Here is a 22,263-nt window from a genome sequence, read left to right on the forward strand (position 1 = left end):
TGCGGAAAGGAGACAAATCAGGTTTTAATTAAGGATACAGGCACCTCACATTGATCTCGTAGTAAAAAAGTCTGAGAGTGAACGGCAAGGCACATCCTGGGACCCTCCCCTCCTGCCACAGGAAGGAGCACTACCTGGGATAGGAGGGAAGGGGGTGTGGAATAAAGGTTGGGCCCATGCGGGTTGCGTGAGGTGGTCTCAAGTCCCTATGTCAGGCTCCTGAACAGCAAAAACTTGGCAAGGCTCAGGTAGGGGTCTGGGGGAAGTGAGGGGAGGGGGCCAGCCCTCCCCTGTAGGGGAGCTACGCCCACCGTTTGGCAGGTCTTAAAAGACCTCTAAGGCACAGAAGTGTGTGTGTGTGTGTGTGTGTGTGTCCGTCCGTCCTATACTCCAGATGCAGGATGAGGAGCAGTTGAAGGGGCTTATGTGGGGCCCCAGACTCTGGGAAAGTGGAGGTAGGCAGAAGGTGAAGAAATTAAGCCACTCGCTTCCAAAACCTCCCTCCAAAAAATCCAAGAGGGGTTAGTGTGATAAAGATCCAGAGGCGTTGGGCATAAGCCTAGCTCAGAACCAATCTGTCTGGTACCTCAAGGCTCAGAAATACAGTTTCTTTGCCAGACCCTGGCCTAGACCACCTGTGATTACAGCTGGGGCAGTGTCAGGAAGGTGAGTGCGCAGAGAACCCCCATATCCTGTCCCCTCTTCCACCAGCACCGGCACCTCTGAGTCCATTGGCCGCACCACCAGGCTGCTTGGTCTCTGGGAACATGGCAGTGGCAGCAAAGCGCCCTTGGTTCACAACTGCAGGGTCAGTCCTTCAGGCTGCTCCCAGAAACACTGGTTGCTTAGGTCAAGGCCTTCGGCTCCAAGCTCAGCACCCAGTCCTGCCTGGGATGGCTGTCCGAACCCGTGTGTGCTGCCTGAAGCCTTAAAGAAAATAAACATGGTGCATCAAGATGCAGGAGGGCCAGAGGCCTGGCCGGTGAGGCCTGGGAGGGGCCGTCAGCGGTGTGGTTTTCCGTATCGGAGCAGAATCAGGTGTCTGTCTCAGAGGGAGGTTCCTCCCCAGCCTGGTCTGGGAGAGACCTGGCCGAAGGCAGGTGGGTTTGTGCATAAGGTGTTTGGCCCTGAGGAAGAGAGCACTTCAACACGGTCAGCACACTGGGCCAGCCCTGCACTCCAGACTCTGCCCCAGCCTTCCTGGTGGGCACAGGGCCCGGGCCATTTATGCTGGGTCCCTGGGTGCTAGTTCAGTTGCTCATACCCCGGTTTCTTTCTGTACAAGCAGAAGTGCTGAACGAAGAAGACAATATCGAAGAAGATGGAGAAGACGCCGAGTCCAAACTTGGTTGGGTCTCCAAAGATCAGTGTCCATTGGTCTGTTAATAGCCACAGGGGACAGAGTTTGGCTTCAGGTTGGCAACTCCTGAAGCAGCTGGAGCATATGGGGTTGCAGTGGGGGGAAAGGGGGGTGGGCCTCATCTGCCCAGGAAACCATCAATCCTCCAGCTGCTGAGGCCCCTAGGTGAGTCTCACCTTGGGTGCTGGGATTGGCGTGGATTCCCAAGCTGAGGATGGGGGGTGGGATGGAGAGGTGTCCCCGGAAGCCTGGCCCCCACCCTGCGCCTGCAGCCTGCTGGCTGACTCACCATTGTTGTAGGACTGGAGGAACATCTGGAGGAGGCTGAAGCTGCCCCCGGTGAAGTCCAGAAGCACGTTACCGATGCTCCAGCCTTCGGTGCTTTTGTAGTAAAAGTTCATGTAGGCCTGAGACAGACAGATGGACAGACGTAAGGATGGCAGTGAGGGGGCTGAGTGGCTGCCTCATGTGACCGCCACTCCAAACAAGAGCAGCTCTAATTTCTCCCACTCATGTGCTTAGGCCTCGGCTCCAAAGAGCACAGTGACCTTTGGGCTCTGACAAATCTCTGCCAGCAGAGGGAGCAGCGTGGGCGGGCCCAGGGGGTCTCATCTGGGGGCACAGCCAACACCTCCCCTCCTCCCGTCCCTGCACCTCGCAGCTGCAAAGGCACGGGAGATATTGCTTCTCCAGTCTTCGGCCTTTCCTGTTCTGGGACAAAACCCATCTTGGTTTTCTAGCAATTGATTTTTCTTCTCATCTCCAATGAAGGGTCTTCTTAAACTCAGCCTGGACTTCACGTTGTGCTTATGAGCATAGGCTAGGAGTCCGATTGTCTGGGACCCCAGCTCCACCCTTGAAAGGAGGTTCTCTCGGGAGAGTTACTGGAGTTTTCTTAACCTCAGTTTTCCCCATCAGTAGAGTGGACTTGACGCCCACCACAGCTCTGGCTGGGCTCTGGGGACTCCACCTCGGGCTTCCTAGGTCTAGTGGGTGGGTATACGTGGACATCCCCCCACTTTCTGCTGCCACTGCCCCACATCCTTCCTCCAATGCCAGAACCCTCTGGACTTCTCTGACTGGGGCAACCTCCTTATCACCCAAGAGGGAGGGCATGGCCTCTGTAGTGGTCTTCTCTCAGCCAGCCACCTGTGAGGTCCCCTTCTCTGTCCTCTCCCACGCTCTTTCATGCTTGCAGCCACCTCTCCCATTTTGGGACAGTTCCGAGCATCTCCAGGTGGGGCTCCTTCCTCTTAGACTGACCAGGCCCAAGCCTTCCCGAACTCGGGAACTGTGGCCCCGTTCCCTCAAGACCTACCCCCCAACTCCGAAGCCTTCTTCCCCAGCCCCCTAGGGCCTGGCTCTACCTTCTTAGTTTCGGTGCTGCTCAGCCAGGAAGGTCTCCTTGCTGCCTCCCACACTCCTCTGCCTGTGCTTTCGTGCAGGCTGCCCCCAGCCTGGAAGCCCCCTCCTCTCTCATCCACACAATTAAGTCCTGCTCATCCTTAAGGCTCTCAGTCTGTTTCCTTGCCGTCCAGGAGACGGACTTTGACTCTGGCAAAATGCTATCCTTCCTGGGCCCAGGAAATACAAGGTTCCCTGCATTAGGGAGACTGAAAGGGGGGGCTTCTCCACTGGAAATGGGGTAGGTTACAGGAGGCCCTAGATTCAGGGGTGGACCCCACCATTAGCAGCAATTTCACACCTTGTCCCTTGGTCTATGGGGCAAGCTGTGTTTGAATCTAAGTCTCTGCATCTGAATGGGACCTTGAGGGAGCATGCTGAGGGCCCCTAGAGTGGACCCTGGAGGGGACCTCTGAGGAAGGCATCTTTGGCTGGGAGGCGGAGGTCAGAGGTCGCAGCGCCGGGCTGCCTCCTCTCACCTAATCTTTCCCAAGTACCCTGCTGCTGTTCACCAGGGCCATCAGTTGTGGTAACGGGGGGCAAGGGTAGGAGGCAGAATGGAGGCCATTAGGAAGGACTGGGATGGCGAGACCAAGTATCCTGCACAGCCTGCTCTCAGAGCTGAGCATGAGCTCACAGAGGTCTCCACTGACCTCCTCGGGCGATTCTGGGCTCCAGGGCGGAGCAGCAGGGCTTGTGGCCAGCTTTCTGCCCAGCCCTGCTCTGGCTGCGCTCATGGCTTCCACGGCAACCTTCCATCCGTGCCTCCTCAGCCAGGCTACGGGAGCAGTGCCTGGGGTCTGTATCTCCTCCCTCCCACTCTAATGTCCAAGTGAAAAGAAAGGAGGGCCGTGGAGGTACCTGTGGAAAATACTTGACCAGCGTCACTGCGAGCTTGATGTAGGAGAAGCAGAAGAGAAACCGGAGCCAGGTGGTAACCCCGACTGCAGCCAAAATCATGGTGATGAGCGCGAAGAGCCACGAGAGCACCAGGAAGCCGATGGCAGGCCAGGACACGTGCTGGTTGCCTCGCTGAGGATGATGCAGAGAGCGGAGGGCAGGGGGTGTGGGTGGGGGTTGAGAGCCCAGTGCCAACCACACCACCGTCACTGTCAGGATCTCTAGTTCAGTCATTCTTGGACTTTCCAGATGCCATCTGCTGCTTGTTCCCACACTGCACAACTGGGTACCTGTCTGAGGCCATCGGGAGCTGGGAACGTGGCCCCCAACACCCTGGGGGCCTGGTGCCCCATTCCAGCCCAGGCTTGTTCCATGATCCAGGCGGAGCCTGATCGTTTCTGGAGTCCATCCCTTACCCCTATCTTTCCGCAAAGCAGGTCTCCTTCACCAGGCTTCCCAGAGAGGTAACCTAGGAGGTCCATGCCAGTGGGAACCAAGCAGTCTCTGGCTGACCCTGCATGTGCAAAGGGAGCTCCCTGAGGGAAGCACTGCACCCACAGTGAAATGCGAGAAAATGTGCATGTCAGTGATCCCCTGAAAACCGGCCTGCAGGTGCCTTCCCTGCTGACACCCAGCGGCCCCCCAGCAATACCGCTGAGGCCATTCTCCTCCGCCTGGCACTCCAGACCCCGCCTGCTCCCCTCATTGGGACCCTGAACCCCAGCCACAAACATCTGGTCAGAGCTCCTCTCACTGCCCCTTGGCCTTCACAGCTCTGTCCTCCCACTGGGGCTGCTCCCCACCCCAGCCCGCCCCCACCCCTCGACCATGGCAACATCACTTCTACTAAGGACCACAACTCAGCGCCGCTTCCTTGATGCCCTCCCCTTCCTGTCTGGTTGTGTCAGGGCCTCCGTCAGCTGCCTGAGTCCTCCTGTCCTGCTCAACTCTCAAGCTGCTGAGTTGTCACTGCTTTTGTGTCTCTCACCCCACCCCTGGGGGTCCTGAGGGCTTGACTCATGGGTGTTCCCTGCATCCAGCGTGGGGCCTCTTATCTTGGCCCCAGAAAGCAGAGCTATGAAACAGGAGGCACGGGCGGCGGTGGCGGGTGCTGGCAGCGGAGGCGGGGCGGGCCGCCAGCGCATCTCACCTCGTACAGGAAGCACTGCACAATGATAACCAGCGTGAGGGCGACCGCGTGCAGGCTGAAGAAGACATCGTTACTGTCCACAGGGTTCACTCCGTTGGGGTACTTGAGGAAAAACTGCTCCTGTTTGGGGGAGAAGCCTGGGCGTGAGGTGCAGCCAAGCTACTGAAGAGCTGGGGCCAGGCTGCGGTGGGCGTTAGTTACCTTGATGTAGGGCACCCAGAAGAGGCCAATGTTGAACACGCTGTAGGCCACGAAGCCTGTGAGGTTCAGCGCCACGAAATCAAAGCTTAGACCAATGACACTGGCACGGGAGGATGAAGAGACAAAGTAGGGTTAAAGGTGAGACCGGAGGGAGGGCAGGGGACAGAGCTCCCGACATGTGGGGAGGAGGGCTCAGCTCTCCAAGGACAGCACTGTGCTCAGGTCCCTTTGCACACCCCAATCAATGGCACACTATCCCACCCTCTTGGGAACGTGTCCCCCCTGCTCCCAGCTCCGCAGCCCCATGCGGCCCGTGCGGCCGTGTAACTGCAGGACACCTTGGGTGCTTGCTGGGCAAAGACACAACTCCAGGCCCATTTGGTCTTTAAAGTAGGGGTTTGGGGTGGGGCTGGGGGGCGTGAGGGGTACTTAACCACCAAGGCTGAAGGACCCAGCCCTAGCACCGCCACAGGACTCGACACTAATGCCTGCAGGGCTGGTGGACCAACAACAGAGCAGGTTTGGTGGGCTCCCTCCCAGCACGTTCTCTGTCTTCCCGAGAAGCCCCCCTCTGTTGCTTTCACAGGGAGGGGCCGAACTGGGCCACGGACTACAGGCCTCGCGCTGCAAGTCCTGCCACAGGCTCCTACAGCTCTCATACTGGACAACTTTCTAGAAAGGGCAGGAAGAGAGAAGAGCAGAGGAGGAAAGTCTGAACCCATGCTGCCTACAGCCCTGTTGGGATGCCTCCCATCTCCTCAGCCCCAAGTAACTACAAATAAAGCTTAGCGAGGTGCTTACCTTTTCCGCCTCCAGTTGGTGATCACCTGAGGGTAGAAGGAAATGGACCAGGCCACGAAGTAAATCCAGCCAATCACCTGGTTTACGATGCTAACGACACTGCTGTGGATGACCAAGAAGCGGATCCTCGGGCTAGAAGGAGTTTGGGGACCGGGATGAGCTGAGGCTGGGCTTGGAGGAAGCCCCCCCCATGTGCCCGACAAGGCCTGCCTCCCGTCTCATCATTTAAGGCCTGGGGCCAGCCTACCCGGTCTGGTTGGAATGGTTTCCATGCAGGTAGACAGTAAGTTGTCCAACATTTTGAGACGTCACTTGAAAAGAGGAATTTGTCACACCGGAAGGCACCACAACCTGTTAGGAAAACTTAATTCGATCCAGTGCTACACAGTAATTGGGACCTGAGTGTCCAGCTCCAGGCTACACTCCAGGGAATGATGGGACGGGTCACACAGTCTGGGCCTTCCAGGAGCTTACTAACAAAAGGGAGAAATATTGGGCCACCTACCCAACCCCTCAAGCCCGCCCCCCCCCCAACACCTGTGTTGGTTAGTGTTAGAGGCCTGCCTGCAGCATCTGGCCTCCCAGTCATTCCCCCGGATACTCGTAAATGCCCCGAACGCGGCAGGGAGCAGGAGGATCCCTTCGCTGAACCAAACTGTCTCCCCCGTCTTTGCTCCTCAGGTACGGCTCTGGGCCCCAGACCTCCACTCATGTCACAGGCGCTGTGAGGCTGCAGCCATTAGAATTCAGTGGCTTCTTTATGAGGACCCTGGAAGGACTTTTTGTTTTTAGCACTAGAATCAGGGGCTTTGACGGAACAAATGGAATTGTACAAGCGGCTGCTGCAAAGCCCAGAGTGTAATTCATGGCCCACCTCTCGAAAGCTAGAGCCTCATGGTGTGTACCGCTCTTGGCTAGTTTTTCTTGTTAATAGGCTTTCTTAGCAATGTGTTTGTATATTTGTAAGTGGGCCACTGCGTCCCTTCAGGAACTAGGAAGGAAGAAAACTGGCCAGCTGGAAATCAACTGGTACAAGGCAGAAGGAAATCCAAACTATCATTATTTTTTTTAATTAATAAACTTTAAGAGTAGTTTTAGGTCCACAGGAAAATTATTACTATCTTTCACTCTGTGTTTTCTTTTAGCACACCAGGCACAATCCTAGACATTTTATACTTGCTACGGCTTTTAATCCTCACGACACTGTCAAGCAGACATTCTTATCCTTACGTCTACAGGTGAGGAATCTGCGATGTGCTGGGTGAGTACCTTGTCCAAGGCTCACAGCTCAGGCCCCTTGTTCTAACCAGTGGTTTCCAAAGGTAGGAGACAGGATTGGCTAGAGCTGCATGGGAGAGGCCACATAGGTTGGCCCCTGGAAAATGGGTTGGTACCCATATGGATCATTCCACAACTGGATTTGACCCCCACCATTATTATTTTTTAAAATTATAGTTGACATACAATGTTTTCCACCAGTAAAATTTTTTATGAAAGTGAATTATAACTTAAGTGCAGAAAAGTATACAGGTCACAGCTTGATGAAATAATATCCACAAACCAAGATCAAGCACTCAGGTCAAGAAATGGAACACTTCCAGCATTCCAGAAGCCCTATTTGGCTCCTTTCCAGTCACACCTGAGCCCTAAGGGGAAGCCACTATGCTCACCAACACCACAGATTCGCCTTGACCCTGTTTGCACTTTCTGCACAAAGAAGCATATGGTCTACTTTACTGTGTCAGGCTTCTTTTGCTTAAAATGATGTCTGACTTTCACTGATTTTGAAAAGATGATGCTTTCACTTGGGAGGCCTCACCTGAAACTAGGTGATAAATGTCATTGCTCAGAATCTAAATTTGATCTGTGGATCAAGCCAGGCCTCAGCGGGCTGCCACAATCTGTTGTAAGAAACAATGGCTTTTCTTACGCTGCAGCAGGCTTCATGCCCCGAGGCAGGTGGAGGCTGGAGAATGGCTAATAGGGTGTGGTGTTCACCAAAGGGTGAGAGGGGACTCCCTTCCCACACAAGGCCCTTCTGGGTTGACACGCTTTATCTGATCCCATGCTTTAGGGCCGTTTTCTTGCCAGGGGCCTCAGACTCAACCTGCAGCCCATTTCTACAACCACACAGGGCCTGTGACATGCCTCACAGTCATCCCTGCATTTATCTTGTCTTTTTCTTTTTTTAAACCACCGTTTATTCTCTACATTATTCTCCCCTATTAATATTTTTTACCCAGGCAATTGGTAATTGGCTCAAATGCTGGTAAGGGAGAAGTATATACATATACATATATACATATAAATGCATAAGGGCAATGAATAGTGATCATTAGACAGCATTTGGCACAGGTTTTGGAAACAGCACCCAACCGATGGAATCTCAGACAGTGCTTTGGAAACTTCAGTGTGGACCTAAATAATCTGGGGCTCTTGCTCATATGCAGGTTTTGACCCAGTAGGTCTAGGATGGGGCCCATGATTCTGCATTTCTAACAGGTTTTCAAGCAGGAACCATACTATTTATTGGTCCACCAATGCCCTCTACGTAGCAAAATTTTAGAAAAGCATCTTAAGAATTTCCCAGACACATTTTTGCCTCAAATTTCTTACCACCATCATCCAAATTCCATCTACGTGGCTTAAACTGCCCATCCTCAAACAGACCAACTAAGCCAAAATCAGAGATTTCTAGAATGATGGGACGGGGTGGCCCACAGTATTAAAAAAGGCGGCCTGTCTCTCCAGGCACTTACTTAAAGACTGTTTGGTTCCCAGCAGTTCTCCACCCATCAGTTAAAATTCATTACTTACTTCATTAGGGAGCTCAAGGATAGTAACATTTTTTGAACGAAATGTGATTTGAAAAGTGATCACCAAGGTTGCATTTAATGGATGCCTGTGGAGGACAAGAGTCTGATTACTGTTGCGAAGCTGGACACGGTGAGATGTCAACCAAACCTCTGGGTTTCACACGGGCCTGTCACTTCTCAGGCAATTAGGGTTAAACGTGCTATGTGCTAGGCCGAGTGGAGAGGTGGGGTCCTTGCTCCTTAGGAGCTTTCTATCTGTATTAGGACACAAGAAGCCCAATGGGGCCAGATGAGAACCTGAGAAGGTGGGGAACTGGCCGTGACTGCCAGACAAGATGGCTAGAGGCCAACAGGACCATGCCATTTGCTCTGGTGGAGAAGGTTCCAAGGACTCCGGTGTGAGCAGTGATAGGTGAGTCCCCCGAGAGCTAGGAGATGTGTCTGACGGGAGGACACACTTGGTATCCTCAAGTGTGGATGTATAGGCCTGGAGTTAATTTGGAAGGCCATGGAAAGCCACTCAAGGATTCTGGAGAGGGACGACGTGGTAAGGGGATAGCCTGTCAGATTTATAAGGTATCTACGTAGAGAGGTGGCAGGAGTTGGGACGGAATGCAGGTTGGTTAGGGAGCCTTGCTATCGAAGCTTTGGTCTGAGGTCAGACGGCCCGGGAGAGGTGAAGGCAAGGGAGAAGGGTAAAGAGTAAAGGACAGGGTTCTAGATCTTCATCTCGGGGAATCCTCCTGCCTAGGAGGCAAGAGTAAGGAGAGGCAGTGAAGGATATGGAAGAGGGGGCAGGCCCCCTGGCAGTCTGTAGTCGGTCAGCACCGCACCCCTGAACCCGCAGAGATCAGCCCGGAAGACTCAGACAAGGCGAAGCATGAGTGTTGCCATGAATGGGATTCACCCAATACGTTCACCTCTGCTCTCAGGAGGGACTGCAGAAGTGCTGGTGAGCAGCTCAGCCCCTTGCCACCTGACCTTCAGGGCTCTCAGCAAATACTTAGAGCCTTGGAAAGGACCACTCTGAGGTCTGACATCAGCTACTGGTCACTTAAAGACATCTTTCAGAAGGGGAAAAGGCTCATGTCTCTATGGAGAATCCCCCTTTCTCCTCTTCTGACCAGAAACAAGGATTCAGCAGCTGGGGAAAAACTCTAGGACCTTAATCTGCAGACCACCTGCTATTGCCTCTTTCTCTGGCTTGTCTTTTTGTTTTGTTTTTAAAGTTTATTTTATATTTTCAGGAGAGAAGGGACTTGGTATTATCATACAGAATATCCACTGACCCTAGTGTTCTCTAACTTGTCTTTTTTTTTTTTAATGTTTATTTATTTTTGAGAGAGAGAGTGAGCGAGCAGGGGAGGGGCAGAGAGAGAGGGAGACACAGCATCCGAAGCAAGCTCTAGGCTCTGAGCTGTCAGCACAGAGGCCGAGGCTGGGCTTGAACATGTCAACCGTGAGATCGTGACCTGAGCTGAAGTTGGACACTTAACTGACTGAGCCACTCAGGTGCCTCTTAGCTTGTCTTAAAGTGAAAAGGCAAAGGCATCACACTTGAAATACGAACAGACAGAGCCAGGGGTCAGCCCAGACCCAGCCCTAGGGTGAATGAACTCAGCTGACGGTAGAGTCGGGCCTGGGAACTTACTGAAGGGCGATGCTGATGTTGGCTGAGCTTCCATTTTTCAGCTTCACAGTGGGAGGAACGGTGAGGTCGATGGTCGACTCTGGAAGGACCCAAACCAATGACAAGTCATCAGGACAGAGAACTCAGGCTCACAAGGAAAAGCTGGGACAAGGATCCCTGATATCTGAACTCACGAGCACAGACTCATGGCAACCCCCACCTTTAAGAAGACGTGGAGGTCCGGGGGGTAAGTGATGGACCTGGAAGCCGGAGCCTTCATTATGCTCTTTCCCCTCCTGCGCCAGAGACAGAGGCAGATGGGCCTGAGCAGGAAACAGTGTACTTCCTCTTCCCCACACTAAGAGCCTCTGATGCTGAGTTACCCAGAGATAGGAGCCCCAAAAACTGTCACGCAGGAATTCAAACATTGATCTGGGACTGGGAAACATGGCCTTGAACCACCTCTTCGGATGGGAAAGCGCAGGGGTCTCCTCTGTTCATGGAGCTAAAATGGCCCTGCAGAACTCCAGCCCTTTCCTGTACTCTGACTCGTAGGGCCCTGCTATCCTGTTTCTAAAGAACCCCTTTGGGCTATGTGCTAACTTAGCTAAACCCATTCACTGATCCACTTCCTGAGGCTGACTATGGGGAAGAGGGGGTATGTGTGTGGAGAATGCTGAACACCACAGTCTCACATGAGGGATTTCTTCTTGGCATTAAGGTGTTGATGCAGGATAAGGTAGACGAATAGGCCTTGGGAGTGAGGGTGGAAGCAGGTTGGGAAGGCCAAATACCCTAGAGCAACCTGGCCATAGAACCAGACTGAGCCCGCCTCTCTCTGACCTCTTCCTGTGTTCTTTGGGCAGCCCACACTCACACCCCGCCTCTACTCCCAGGTGTGCTCAAAGCCCCCGGGCACCTGTCCCCCTCCCTTACCTCGGGGCCTTCACGGTTATGCAAGGGCTAAGGAGTGGTCACAAATCTAGACTGGGCAGAAAGGGAGTCCACAGGGGAAAGACTGAGTTCAACTGGTTTCTCTCTCCCCAGTCCCCTCTAGGCAGAAGATAAGAAACTGAGATCTGAAATTTTAGGTGTTCAGATTAGAAGGGATCTTAAAAGTTCCTTATTAAATCCACTGTCTGATCCCATTTCTCCTTACTCCTACCTAGAAGTTGCTTTTCCTCTGCCTGAACATCTCCTGGAATAGTAACCTCATCTTCTGCAAAGGAATTGGCCTGGAACTTGTACTCCCAGGCCTGGCTCTGCTGCCGGGGGCCCCTGAGGGGCCCGCATTAGCCGGGCACACACGAATGCAGACACAGGCTCTGCCACCTGCATCTGCAAGCCTCCAAGCTGAGACTCCCATGGTCTGAGGTCTCTAGTGCCATGCTCTCCGCACGGCTGTCTGGCTGAGTGTCTCTGAGTACGTATGTCCCATATGTCCCTTGTGCTGCCCCGAAGAGGCCAAGCTTCTCAGAGCAGAGTAGGATGATCCCTCCCTCAAGTGTAGCCCCAGGGCCTGGAGGCGGCTTTGGCAACTCTGCCCCTTTTCCACACTCTGATGTCAACCCAGGCTTTGTTCTGGGGGGAGGAGGGGGGAGCAGGCAGTGCTTAAGGTCCCTGATGTTACTTTCTGTCTAGAGTTGAGGACTGCGCTAGATAAGCAAAACCACTGATGAGACAGTGCCTAGGACAGGGATACTGAAAGTGATGCCAGGCAGCCACCCATAAACTCTCCGGCCCTACAGCTCTGCTGGGCTGTGGTCAGGGTGGCTGAGAGATCCGCCTGCCTTTGCTCATCCAGTGTTTGCGTTTTAAAAGAGGAGGCTGTGAAACTCCTGAAGAACCAGATCTGGGAATGTTTATTCTCCCCTCACTTAGAGCCAGGGAAGACAGTGGCTCTGAGCAGCTGACAGACTGGGCTCTGAAGTCACACAGGTCATCCTGGCTTTGTCACGTCTTCGCTGTGTGACCGTGGATTCGGTTCTGAACTTCTATGGCCCTCTCTTTCCTCTCCTGTAAAATGGGGAGAATGGCACTACGTATCGCACTGGTGTCTGTGACCCACCCTCCGCACGGCCTGAGTGCTAAACAATTGCGGGTGTCTATTCTCGTCATCATTTAAACACTGCAGAGCACTCTTAAGCCCAAGATGGAAGGAAAGCAGGCATCATATCCGGGGAAAGCACATTTTAGTTTGCCCTGGAGCAAGAGTCTCTGGACATCACATCAGGATTACCAAATGAGTCTTCATGAAACCACCTCAAGTTTCCCCTAAGGAGAGTCTGGCTTTTTTGAAGAAATACTTATTGGCACCACCCCCTGGGCTCCCCACCCCACCCACTCCAACACTGTCAACCCATTCTCTAATTATTGTAACAGTGAGAGGTGGGTATTCATTCCCAATTCAGATATAAGGAAACTGAGACGCCCAAGAGGGAACGTGTCTTGCCCACGCGGCTCAGTGATGGAGGCAGGATTCAAACCCCAGTTCTTGCCACTGGGTTGTAGCGCCTCAGGATTCAACCCAGAGAAGTCAGAGACCGAACACTCTCAAGGCCAATCATCTCATCCAGTCCTTGAAGACCAATCCCCAAAGCCAGGAGAGGACAGGCATGGCAGAATGAGGTCAGAAACCCAACTCCACTCACTAGATGTTATGCTGGTTTCCACTGTTCTTTTTCAAGGACATTCAGGAAAGGAGGCAAAGTAATAAAATGGGTCCCACCTTTGCTGCTTTCTAGCTCTGTGAGTTTGGGGAAGACTTTTACCCCCTCCTGGGCCTGATTCCTCTCTGTTTAACTGAGGTGGCGGTGGCTAGTATGATCTTCTTGACTAAGGCTTTATCTAAAGCCAGCTAACACAGGTGTGACAGAAACTTGTGCCTTTCAGGCCCACAGAATATGACCCCGCAGGTCTGGAGTGGGGCTCTGGAATCCGTGTTGAGGAGCACTAGGCTTCATGCTGCCATCTTGCCTTTCTTGGAAATTGCTTATCCACAAGGTGTGACTGCAAAGTAACATGACCGACTGTTGAACAAACCTGGAAGAGCCTTCAAGAGGCCAGACACCTGTAACGGGACAGCCACTGTGCACGGTTCTTGGGAAGCTCCTGCAGGATTTGTATTGCTTGCAGATGGCTCATTTGAAATTGTTAGTCAGGGATTATAAGATACATTTGATTTTTGACACCAGCCAAAATAAGTGGCCTGCCGTCCTAGGAGGGGTGAACACTTTCCTTTCTCTTCATGGAAGGGATCTCAGCAATGTTTTAGGCAGCAGAATTGATAGAATGATGCAGGCCTCTAAGGCCCCTGCCCTGAAGACCAAGCCTCACAAAGGTGCACAAACCCTGAGGCGTCTGGCAGACAACCAGCCTGCGTTCTGCGAGGCCCCCCAGCCCCTCTTGGGCCGCTGCACCCAGCTCCTCGGTGCCTAAGGGGATGCCAGGCAGGCTCCTCAGGTATCTGAGCCTGAGAGAGGAACCAGGTGCAACAAGGTGGTCCCTTCATTTGCTTCTGCTGCATCTCCCAGGACCCACATGAGTCCCTCTGTGAGGTCTACAGGGCATAGAGGTGTTGGAGCTCCGCGGTCTGACTTCGGTGATATGGAAAAGGTAATAGGGACCCTGTGGGAAAGGGCCAATTATTTTGGAACCATCTGGCTCCCTGTAAAACTCCTGGACTCCAGACATGGGTCTGCTCCACCGTCAAGTTGTTTGGCCAAGGGGCAGGCAGGCAGGCACATGTGGTGTGGATAATCCTAAGCCCTTGCCTACAAACAGGTCAGGCTACTTACTCTATAGCACCATCTTCCTCATTGCAAGGTGGGTGGCCCATTTCTAAACTTACCACATTTTTCTACGAACTTCAGAGGAAGAAGGATAAAAATAGTCAGCCAACTGTTTCTCATGTTCTTCAATCTCAGAGAACTAGGAAAAAGAAAAAAAACAGCAAGAGAAGTTCAGGTTAAAGTTGGAGCAGCTCAGCAACAAGGGGACAGTATGCCATTTGGGACCATGGCACAGCCAGTTCATAAAGGACTCCCACCTCACACCTGTGACCTCATGGGCTTTGTATGACCAGCTTGGAGGAGGAGATTCTGGGGTGGGGTGGGGGGAGACTTAGTTTTCTTTGATATGTGGGGAAATGGGCTCCAAGAGGCTAAGTGTGTTGTGTAAGGTTCCACTCTGAGGAAGCAGACAAACATTGAACTGCTTCTTGCAACCTAGTTAACAGAAAGAATGGACTTTTATTGGTTGGGGGTTCTTTTTTTCAAAAAGTTATTCAAACTGTGGTCAGACATTTGACTTTGTGAACCTAAAAACCTTAAGGAAATTCATTTTATTCCCTGTCCTGGGGCAAAAGCCTAAGGGGCTAAATGACACCAACTGACATTTGGTTAAGTCCCTCCAGGACTGGCAGGGATCACTTATAATGGGGAGCCAGAGAGGGACAAGCCCCAGATTAGTCCAGGAGACACTCACTGGTGAAGCAAGGGAGAGGCACTGAGTAACACCCATAACCCGCCGCACAGCAGGTGAGCCGCGTGTCAAGACGGAGCAGGTGAGCACGGACATCTGTAGTGTGGTCTATATGTGCTGCCTCAGCCCACAGAGCCTAGGTCTTCCCACCTGACAGCCGCTGGGGATTCCTGTGGCGAGAGCCAGGAGAGGTCTGTGTGGAAACATCCTCCTGGGTTCAGTTTTCCCAAAAGGCCTCAAGGAACCCCCTGATACCCCCACCTCCCTTCAGTAAGTCTTCCTCACTGTTCCAGCCTGTCTGACCTCTGTGAGTCCCTGCCTCCTCCAGGGGCCTCTCTGCCTGATGCAGCTCCCTTTGATCGGTTAGGTCTGGTCTCAGGAGCTTTCCCACCTGCTCGCACTGACCTCCTCTCTCTGGCCTCCTCTGGAGGCCTTGCCTTTGACACTGTATCCCCGTGCCCTCTACCACCCACTTCCTGTACTGTGACCTGTAGGGAATTGCTCTCCTGTGTCTGGAATGACCCTGGGTCTCCCATTCACTCTTGCCGCTCTCTGCTCCTCACACCTGCCCGTGTCCTCAAGTTCAGGATTCAGAATGTCCCTCGGGGTAGAGTCTAGATTTTCCTTTGGAAATCAGATGCGAATCAGGCCTAACCGACTCTTCTCTCATCCGGCAGGAGTGGGATGTGGACTGACAAACTCAATTATTTGCTTAGTAAAGGTCTCCCAGGCCCAGAGGCTGAGATATCTTGGAAGAAAGACATCAGGACAGATAAACCTTGCGAGATAAGTCGATTAAAATGTCAGAAAAAGGTCAGATTGATAGCTATACACTAAAACTGTGTCTTGTGAACCCTACAAGCTAGAAATGGGGAATTTCATGGCAATGGGATGTCAGGCACGCCCTTCTTCCTGTCTTAAGTTGTATCTTCCAGGCCTCACTCAGATACCACTTTAAGGAGTCTCCCACCCCCAACCATCCATCCCAGGAGAAACCTGTGGCCAAGGGTCTCCAGCTCCTGTCAGGTATCTGACTTAATTCTGTCAACTGTTTTATAACCTGGAACTTCTTGTGTCTCTTCTTGGAGAATACAGACAGACTACACAGGTTTGAGCCTGGGCTTCCCATTTATTAGTTGTATGACTTTGGGTGCTACTTAACCTCCTCAAGCTTCAATCTCCTAATGTAAAACGGACAGTGAGACTACATCACACGACTTTCAAATAAGATGAAATGTAAAGCACGGCTTGTGGACTTCCAAAGAGCCACAGTTCATAAACAGAGTTAATTAGTGGTATTAAAATTTCATGGTAGTGGAGAGGGGCTGATTAGCAAAAAAGGCTGAGAAACAAAGTTGTAAAATGATCACTGCTGTTGCCTAGGGCACCTAGCAAGCCCTCAAAAAGCATAGGTGTTATTTTTTCTCCGTTCTGTTGAAAAGGCAGGGCCCAGTCATTTGTCATCTTTTCCTACAGCCTGAAAGCCCCGGAATGCAGGGCAGGGTCTCATCGTGCCCAGTTCCCCAGAGCCCAGACCCGCGCTCAGTACACCAACTGGAGTCCCTGGAAGGGTCTTCTCAGCATCTCCTCTCTCCAATTAATCTGACAACCCCACGACCCGGATTCAGGCGGCAACTAACCAGAGGGGGAGGAAGGGGTTCAGACTTGGCACTAGGGTAGAGCCACCCACACCGCCTCTGCAGCCCCATGTCCCCTGCCTCTGCTCACCACCACGCGGACCTTTCAACATCGAGGCTGTCCGGTGTCTCGAGGCCGGGACTGCTGGTAGGTGATGGAACCCTGGCGCGGCTGGAGGGGAACTAGATGCGCGGCAAGACGTTCAACCGACTTACTGTGCGAGTCTTTAGCCCCCTGGGGGTCCGCCTGGGAAATGGGGGGAGGCTGTTGGGGCCGCGCCGGCTCTCACCCGAGATCCTCTAAGGCCCCGAGGACCGAACACACCGCACGCAGGAGCCGATTCGGACTGTACCCGCTTCTCCCGGCCTGCTAGACTTGAGGTGAAGGCGGGCCAGAAGTCACCTGACTCCAGCCACCTGATTCTCCATCTACAGATTTCGGCACGATGCACTCTGGGAGCTGTAGTTTCGTCGTAGCTCGGCAATCGGGCAGGGTTGGGGCGGAGCAGAGGGGTGCAGGTGCCTTGGCAGAGGTGAGGGCTCGGGTGTGAGGGAGAATTAGGCCCCTTTTACGGACACAGATACTCCTGGAGCGCCCAGGGCGTCTCGGGAACCCCGCGCTAGTTCGGTAAACGAAGCCCGGGCAGCGCTGCACAGCCCGGAAACTGCAGGAGCAGCTAGGTCCCGCCTTCCCCTCCTCTCCGCCTATAGCCAGGGCCTGCCGCGAGGGGTGCGCAGGGCTCCGCTTTCCTTGACCAATGGGAAGGCGAAAGGTCTCCACGTGGGGTGTGGCTGAGGATTGGCAGGCGAGGCCCCCGCCTCGGAGCCTTGAAGCCGGGGAGTGTGCGGGAGGGGGCGCTGCTCCTCGGACGTCAGCTTTTGAAACCTTGACTGCATCGCTCTCCCAGGCTATGGCTGCACGGTCGGTCATTCTCGGTATCGACCTGGGCACTACGTCTGTGAAAGCGGCCCTGGTGGAGTCCGCGCCCGGCGACCCCTCCGGGTTCGTGGTACTGGCGAGCTGTGCCCGGGCGGCGCGGGCCGAGGCAGCGGCCCAGAGCGCTGCCGCAGGGCCCCAGGTGAGGCAGCGTCCTGGAGTCGCACCGCCTCGGGGAGCTGCTCTCTTGCTCCTCAAAGGAGGCCTCCCCGACACCCCTTTCTTCAAGGAACTCTCCCCAACTTCTCCAGCCTGCCTGACCTCTGCCTGTCTGCTGCAGCTCCCTCTGACCCGTTAGGCTTCATCCCAGGAGCTTTCCCACCTGCTGGCACCCAGCTCCTTATTCAGTGCCTGGCCTCCGGTGGCCTTGCTTATGGCCCTGTATCCGCGTGCTCTCCCCCTCCACCTGACCTGCGGGAAATTGCTCTCCTTGGGAGACCCCAGGCCTCCCTCTTGTTCTTGCGCTCTCTGCACCTCACACCTGCTGGTGTCCTCATGTTCAGGATGCAGTTTGTTCCCCAGGGCAGGGTCTGGCTTTTCCTTCGGAATTTAGAGTGAGAATCAGGGCTGAAGCGGCTCTTCTCATTCTGCAGGGGTGGAATGTGGACTGGGGAATTCAAACACTTGATCAGAAAAAGACACCAGGTCCCAAAAGCTGAGACACCTTGGAGGAAGGACTGCGGAAGCAGAAAGAAGAGAGAAGCTGATTGAAATGTTAGGAAAAGATTGGATTGATTGTTATACATTAAAACTAATGTCTTGTGAATGCTTAAGGTAGAAATGGAGAATTTCACCACAATGGGAGATGTGGGTTCAGAGAGATCATCAGGTCTTAGAGGTGGATTCCATTAATTCCCTGAAAAAGGGAGCTCTGTGTTCAGTTAATTGACAATAGAAATTAATATTCAGGAACTTTCTGTGTAACCTTTGGACTTCTTTTTCTGGATCTCTGCTTGTTCTCCTCGTTGAAGTAGGAGGCCTCCATGGCCCCTGCTAGCCACAAACTTCGATTTCCTGAGCCATACTCCCAAGAGCTTGTTTTTCACAATCTCTTGCCACTTATCTGGACTCAGTTCTTTACAGTTCAGAGTCCATCTTGCTAGGAAACATTTCGGAGGATAAGGATTACAGGAGCACTTTGCATTTTCATACAGACTTTCAAAATTAGTTTGGCTGGGGCATGAGGATATTTTAGAATGATTATTTCATCTCATGGACTATGAAATGGAGGCGAATTCAGCTCTGACCCTGTGCGGGTGAGCAGCTGGGATTACAGGAAGTGGGGTAGGCAGTGCCTTTTTCTCTTGAAATAGGGCCACTTCTTGAAAACTGTTTTCTCCGCTCCCCCCAGATTCAGCAGGCTGTTCCATGTTTACAGACACACAATGTGCCCCACCTGCCTAATGAGGGGGTTAGGAGAGGCCAGTAATAGCTCCCTTGCTTTTTTCCATGTGTGTTTTGTGCTCTGGGACAAACGGCATTGCTGTACTTTCATCTTTAGCAGGATTTCTCAACCTTGCCACTGTTAAGACTTCGGGTCAGTTGTGGGGAACTGTCCCATGCATTGGTCAGCAGCACCCCTATCTACCACATGCCGGCACACCCTACCCAGTTCTGACACCCCAAAATATCTCCATATTGCCGACCGTGCCCTAGGGGACAAAAATCACCCCCGGGGTGAAGGCCACTGGCCTATGACCTGATGACTCTGTCCTCCCTTTGTGTCCATATGTTTCGGTCTTAAGAAGTATTGTGTAGAACACCACCACCCTTGGCAGCTGTATAGAAAGTCCGGCTTTTAGGTATTTGCAACGTTGAAATACCAGGATTTTTGGGTGAATCTCTGTGACCCTTTCTGAGTTAATTATTCCTTTCTGGGCCTCTGCTTCCTCATCTGTAAAGAGGGGTGTGGAGGAGGAGGGTTGAATGAGTTTATAAGTTTTTTTTCTCAAATCTGAAGTGCTAGGATTTGATCTGGATGTAGAGCGATTGATGGTCTGAACCAAGAAATGGAGGCAGCACTTTCCTGTTCCATTGTGGGCGTGCCCATTATCCGAGAGCTGCTCCCTGATTGCACTCACCGCTAAAACTCGCACTAATTGCTGAATCCTGACGGCCTCCTTGTCTTCACTCCCACCTGCCTGTTTTTCTCCTTCACTGTCCCACCCACACAACTCACACACCTGGGCCCATTTTAAACTGTGGCTTCTCTGTCCTGAGTTGCTGTGAGGCCATGTGGGAATTCATTATACTAGCACTGTCTGGTAGAAATTCTAGCCACAAAGCTGACCGGCACCTGGAATTTCCAGGTTTCTAGTATTAAAAACAAGTAAAAAGTAACAGCTGACATGAATTTTAACTGCATATTTTATTTGGCCCCGTGTATCCAACATGCTATTACTTCAATATATAATAATGGCTATCAAGTTATTAATAAGATGTTGTACATTTTTCATGCTAAATCTGAAGTCTGGGATGTAGTTTACACTTGCAATATGCCGGCCCCGCACCTCCTCTCTGCTGGGCTCTCCCTGCCCGGCCAGAGCTGCTGCAGTCTCTCCCATATAGAGTATCGCTCGGCCTGGGGCTGTCTCTTCTGGAAGATGATTGTGTTCTCTCTGCACTCCTTTCCCCATCCTGCCCATCTTCACCTTCCTTTTTTTCTATTCCTCTCTTCACGCTTGTTTTGAGCCTAGAACTGCCCGGTCCAAGGCCAGAAGGCTGAGGGACAAGGGAGGGGTTTGTCCCAAGGAAGGGGAGGGCTGTGTTCTGCCCTGGGGTAGCCTGGGGCTTGAGGGCTCAGACTTCAGCTGCTTTTCCAAGACCAGAAGCTTTCTCAGGTCCCCAGAGACCAGACATTTATTAAGAGCTGAGCCACATTTCTCTTCTGAGTTTTCCAGGGGTCCTTCTAGTTGTTAAGCATGGTTTGTACCTTGAGGTGATTTTTATGTGCTAGAAACGTTTCACTTCGGTTGAAATCAAAGTAAGTATTCAATTGATTAAATTCAGAACCCTAGTTCTTACTTATGCTTCTAAATTTAGCTAATAAAGCTGGTTCCGTTTATAAGTCTAACATGTCACTATCATTTTTGAGGGCCTTTGAATAATATTCAAGGTCATTTCAGTTAAGTATCTTAGTTATACATTATATTTATATGTATCTATATATTTTAGGTAATGTAGCTTCCTGACCCACAGCTTTTCAGAAAACTTAAATAATTCTATAAATCTAATAAGTTAAATGGATAACTATGTAGACTTTAAGTGCTCTTATGTGTTTAAAATCCTTTTATAAATGTACAGTAGTGAGATTTGAATTTATAATCACGCACCTAGATCAGTTACTCAATGTCACATTTTAACTTGGAGTTACAAAGGTAACCTAGGCCGAATTCTCTGAAACATAAATTTACCCGAAATACCAAATACTCAAAGATTTCCTTAAGCATGGATGTTAATCACATAGGTATGACTCTTTTAAACATGCATGTTTCACTCTTGATATTTCCACTTTGAAGTCTTCTTACTCATAAAGGAAGCAGGTATGTCTCCTGGTTACGATTCCACGTGTATATTTTGTGGCGGCCTCCTCAGCTTATTGAGACTTCTTACTGATTAGAGGCATCTCCTGGGATGGGATGGGATCTTGGCGTCTGACTTCTAGACTTTGACAGGGACTCCATAATTTAGAAGAAGAGATGGTCATGGAAACCTACATTTTTTGGTGTGTGTCACCTACTTTTGAAGTTACTTGAGTCTCTACCTCCCACCCATTTGGATATACTGCTTGACTGGATTTCAGATTTCATTATCTCTAAGATCCCTCAATGTGTTTTCCCATTTGATTCCAGACACCTCTAACTTTTTTCAAATCCTGCATTCTATTCATATTCTTGTCTCTTAGGAGCACTGGACTCAGAGATATTAGCATGCTATTTGATTATATTCTTACCTCTCATGACTTTGTTTTTCAGGGTTATTCTGCCTAGACAAGTTTGTGAGGAGGCAAATCAGGGGAAAAGGCAAATCAGGAAAAGATGGTCCTGACTTTATTGAATCTCATTTCCACCCCTAAAAATCTTTCTGTACTATCAGTCTCTTTCTCGGTACTCTATATCATTGCCTAATTAATCTTCTGAAAACACAGCTCTGATAATAATACTGTCCCATTCAGAAAGCTCCAAGGTCACCCCATTGGCTATAGGAGGAATCCATCACCCTGGGGCTCAAGGTCAGCCCTAGGGCTCAGCCTCTCCTCTTTTATAGCCTCATTTCCCACCACACCCTTGCATGGACCATTTCACTGTTGCTGTGCCTGGTATTCTCTGGGCTTCCTCCTTGCCTGCCTTCCCTAGTGGGTGTTTTATTCTTTTTGGCGGGGGGGTAAGTTTATTTATTTATTTTGAGAGAGAGAAAAAAAAAAACATGTATGAAAGTGGCCAGGGGTGTAGGCTTGTGTGTGAGAGCCACGGAGGGACAGAGAGAAAGGGATAGATATAATCCCATGTGGGCTTCACGCTGTCAGCACAGAGCCTGATGCAGGGCTTGACCTCAGGAACCATGAGATTATGACCTGAGCCAAAATCAAGAGTCAGACAGTTAACTAAGTCACCCACCCATGTGTCCCTTCCCCCCTCCCCCCAGTGGGTGTTCTGTTTCCATGGCTAGGGCCTGGCCCTAAAGGCACTCAGGACATGTTTGTCAGATGGATGAATTAAAGTCCAAGCAGAAGGAAACACTAAGGCTTGTCCATGAGGCCTTTCCTGGCTACACCTTTCCTGCCAGCTTCCTCCCTGCTGTGTTCCGTCCTGCCCCATCCCAATCTGTGTGTGCCTTGTGATAGACCCTTAACTTCTTTTAACATGTTGGTCTTATGTTTTCCTATCCTGTCAGTTCCTGTAGGGCAGGGGCCGTGCTTTTCATAGCTCAGACTTGCCCACAGTGG

General features: G+C 51.7%; 2 protein-coding genes across 10 annotated transcripts in view; one reads left to right on the top strand and one right to left on the bottom strand.

The window, feature by feature from the left end:
- On the bottom strand, positions 1-17,025 carry CTNS (cystinosin, lysosomal cystine transporter). Of its 6 annotated transcripts, XM_029927427.1 has the most exons (14): positions 16,672-17,020; positions 16,473-16,564; positions 14,748-14,937; positions 14,113-14,192; positions 10,284-10,362; positions 8,634-8,718; positions 6,064-6,167; positions 5,817-5,948; positions 5,016-5,115; positions 4,815-4,934; positions 3,626-3,796; positions 1,650-1,767; positions 1,265-1,379; positions 1-927 (listed from the first exon to the last, which is right to left on the bottom strand). In XM_029927427.1, the coding sequence occupies exons 4-14, from the start codon at positions 14,171-14,173 to the stop codon at positions 846-848; spliced, it is 1,167 nt and encodes a 388-aa protein (XP_029783287.1). In that variant the 5' UTR covers positions 14,174-14,192; positions 14,748-14,937; positions 16,473-16,564; positions 16,672-17,020; the 3' UTR covers positions 1-845. The 6 variants fall into 6 exon arrangements, with proteins under 6 accessions (XP_029783287.1, XP_029783288.1, XP_029783286.1 ...); XM_029927428.1 differs by lacking the exon at positions 16,473-16,564 and having other exon boundaries at positions 14,748-14,914; XM_029927426.1 differs by lacking the exon at positions 14,748-14,937.
- The window catches only part of SHPK (sedoheptulokinase), a 24,431-nt gene continuing 15,986 nt past the window's right edge, over positions 13,819-22,263 (top strand). The window contains exons 1-2 of one of the 4 annotated variants that reach the window (XM_029927419.1): positions 16,898-16,914; positions 17,290-17,460. In XM_029927419.1, the coding sequence (XP_029783279.1) occupies positions 17,293-17,460 (168 nt within the window). In that variant the 5' untranslated portion in view covers positions 16,898-16,914; positions 17,290-17,292. Of the gene's footprint in view, positions 13,878-14,429; positions 14,827-16,897; positions 16,915-17,289; positions 17,461-22,263 lie in introns of those variants that run through there. The other 3 variants (XM_029927420.1, XM_029927421.1, XM_029927422.1) reach the window with 3 other exon arrangements.

Source organism: Suricata suricatta, chromosome 17, assembly GCF_006229205.1.
Source record: "Suricata suricatta isolate VVHF042 chromosome 17, meerkat_22Aug2017_6uvM2_HiC, whole genome shotgun sequence".
Lineage (NCBI taxonomy): Eukaryota > Metazoa > Chordata > Mammalia > Carnivora > Herpestidae > Suricata > Suricata suricatta.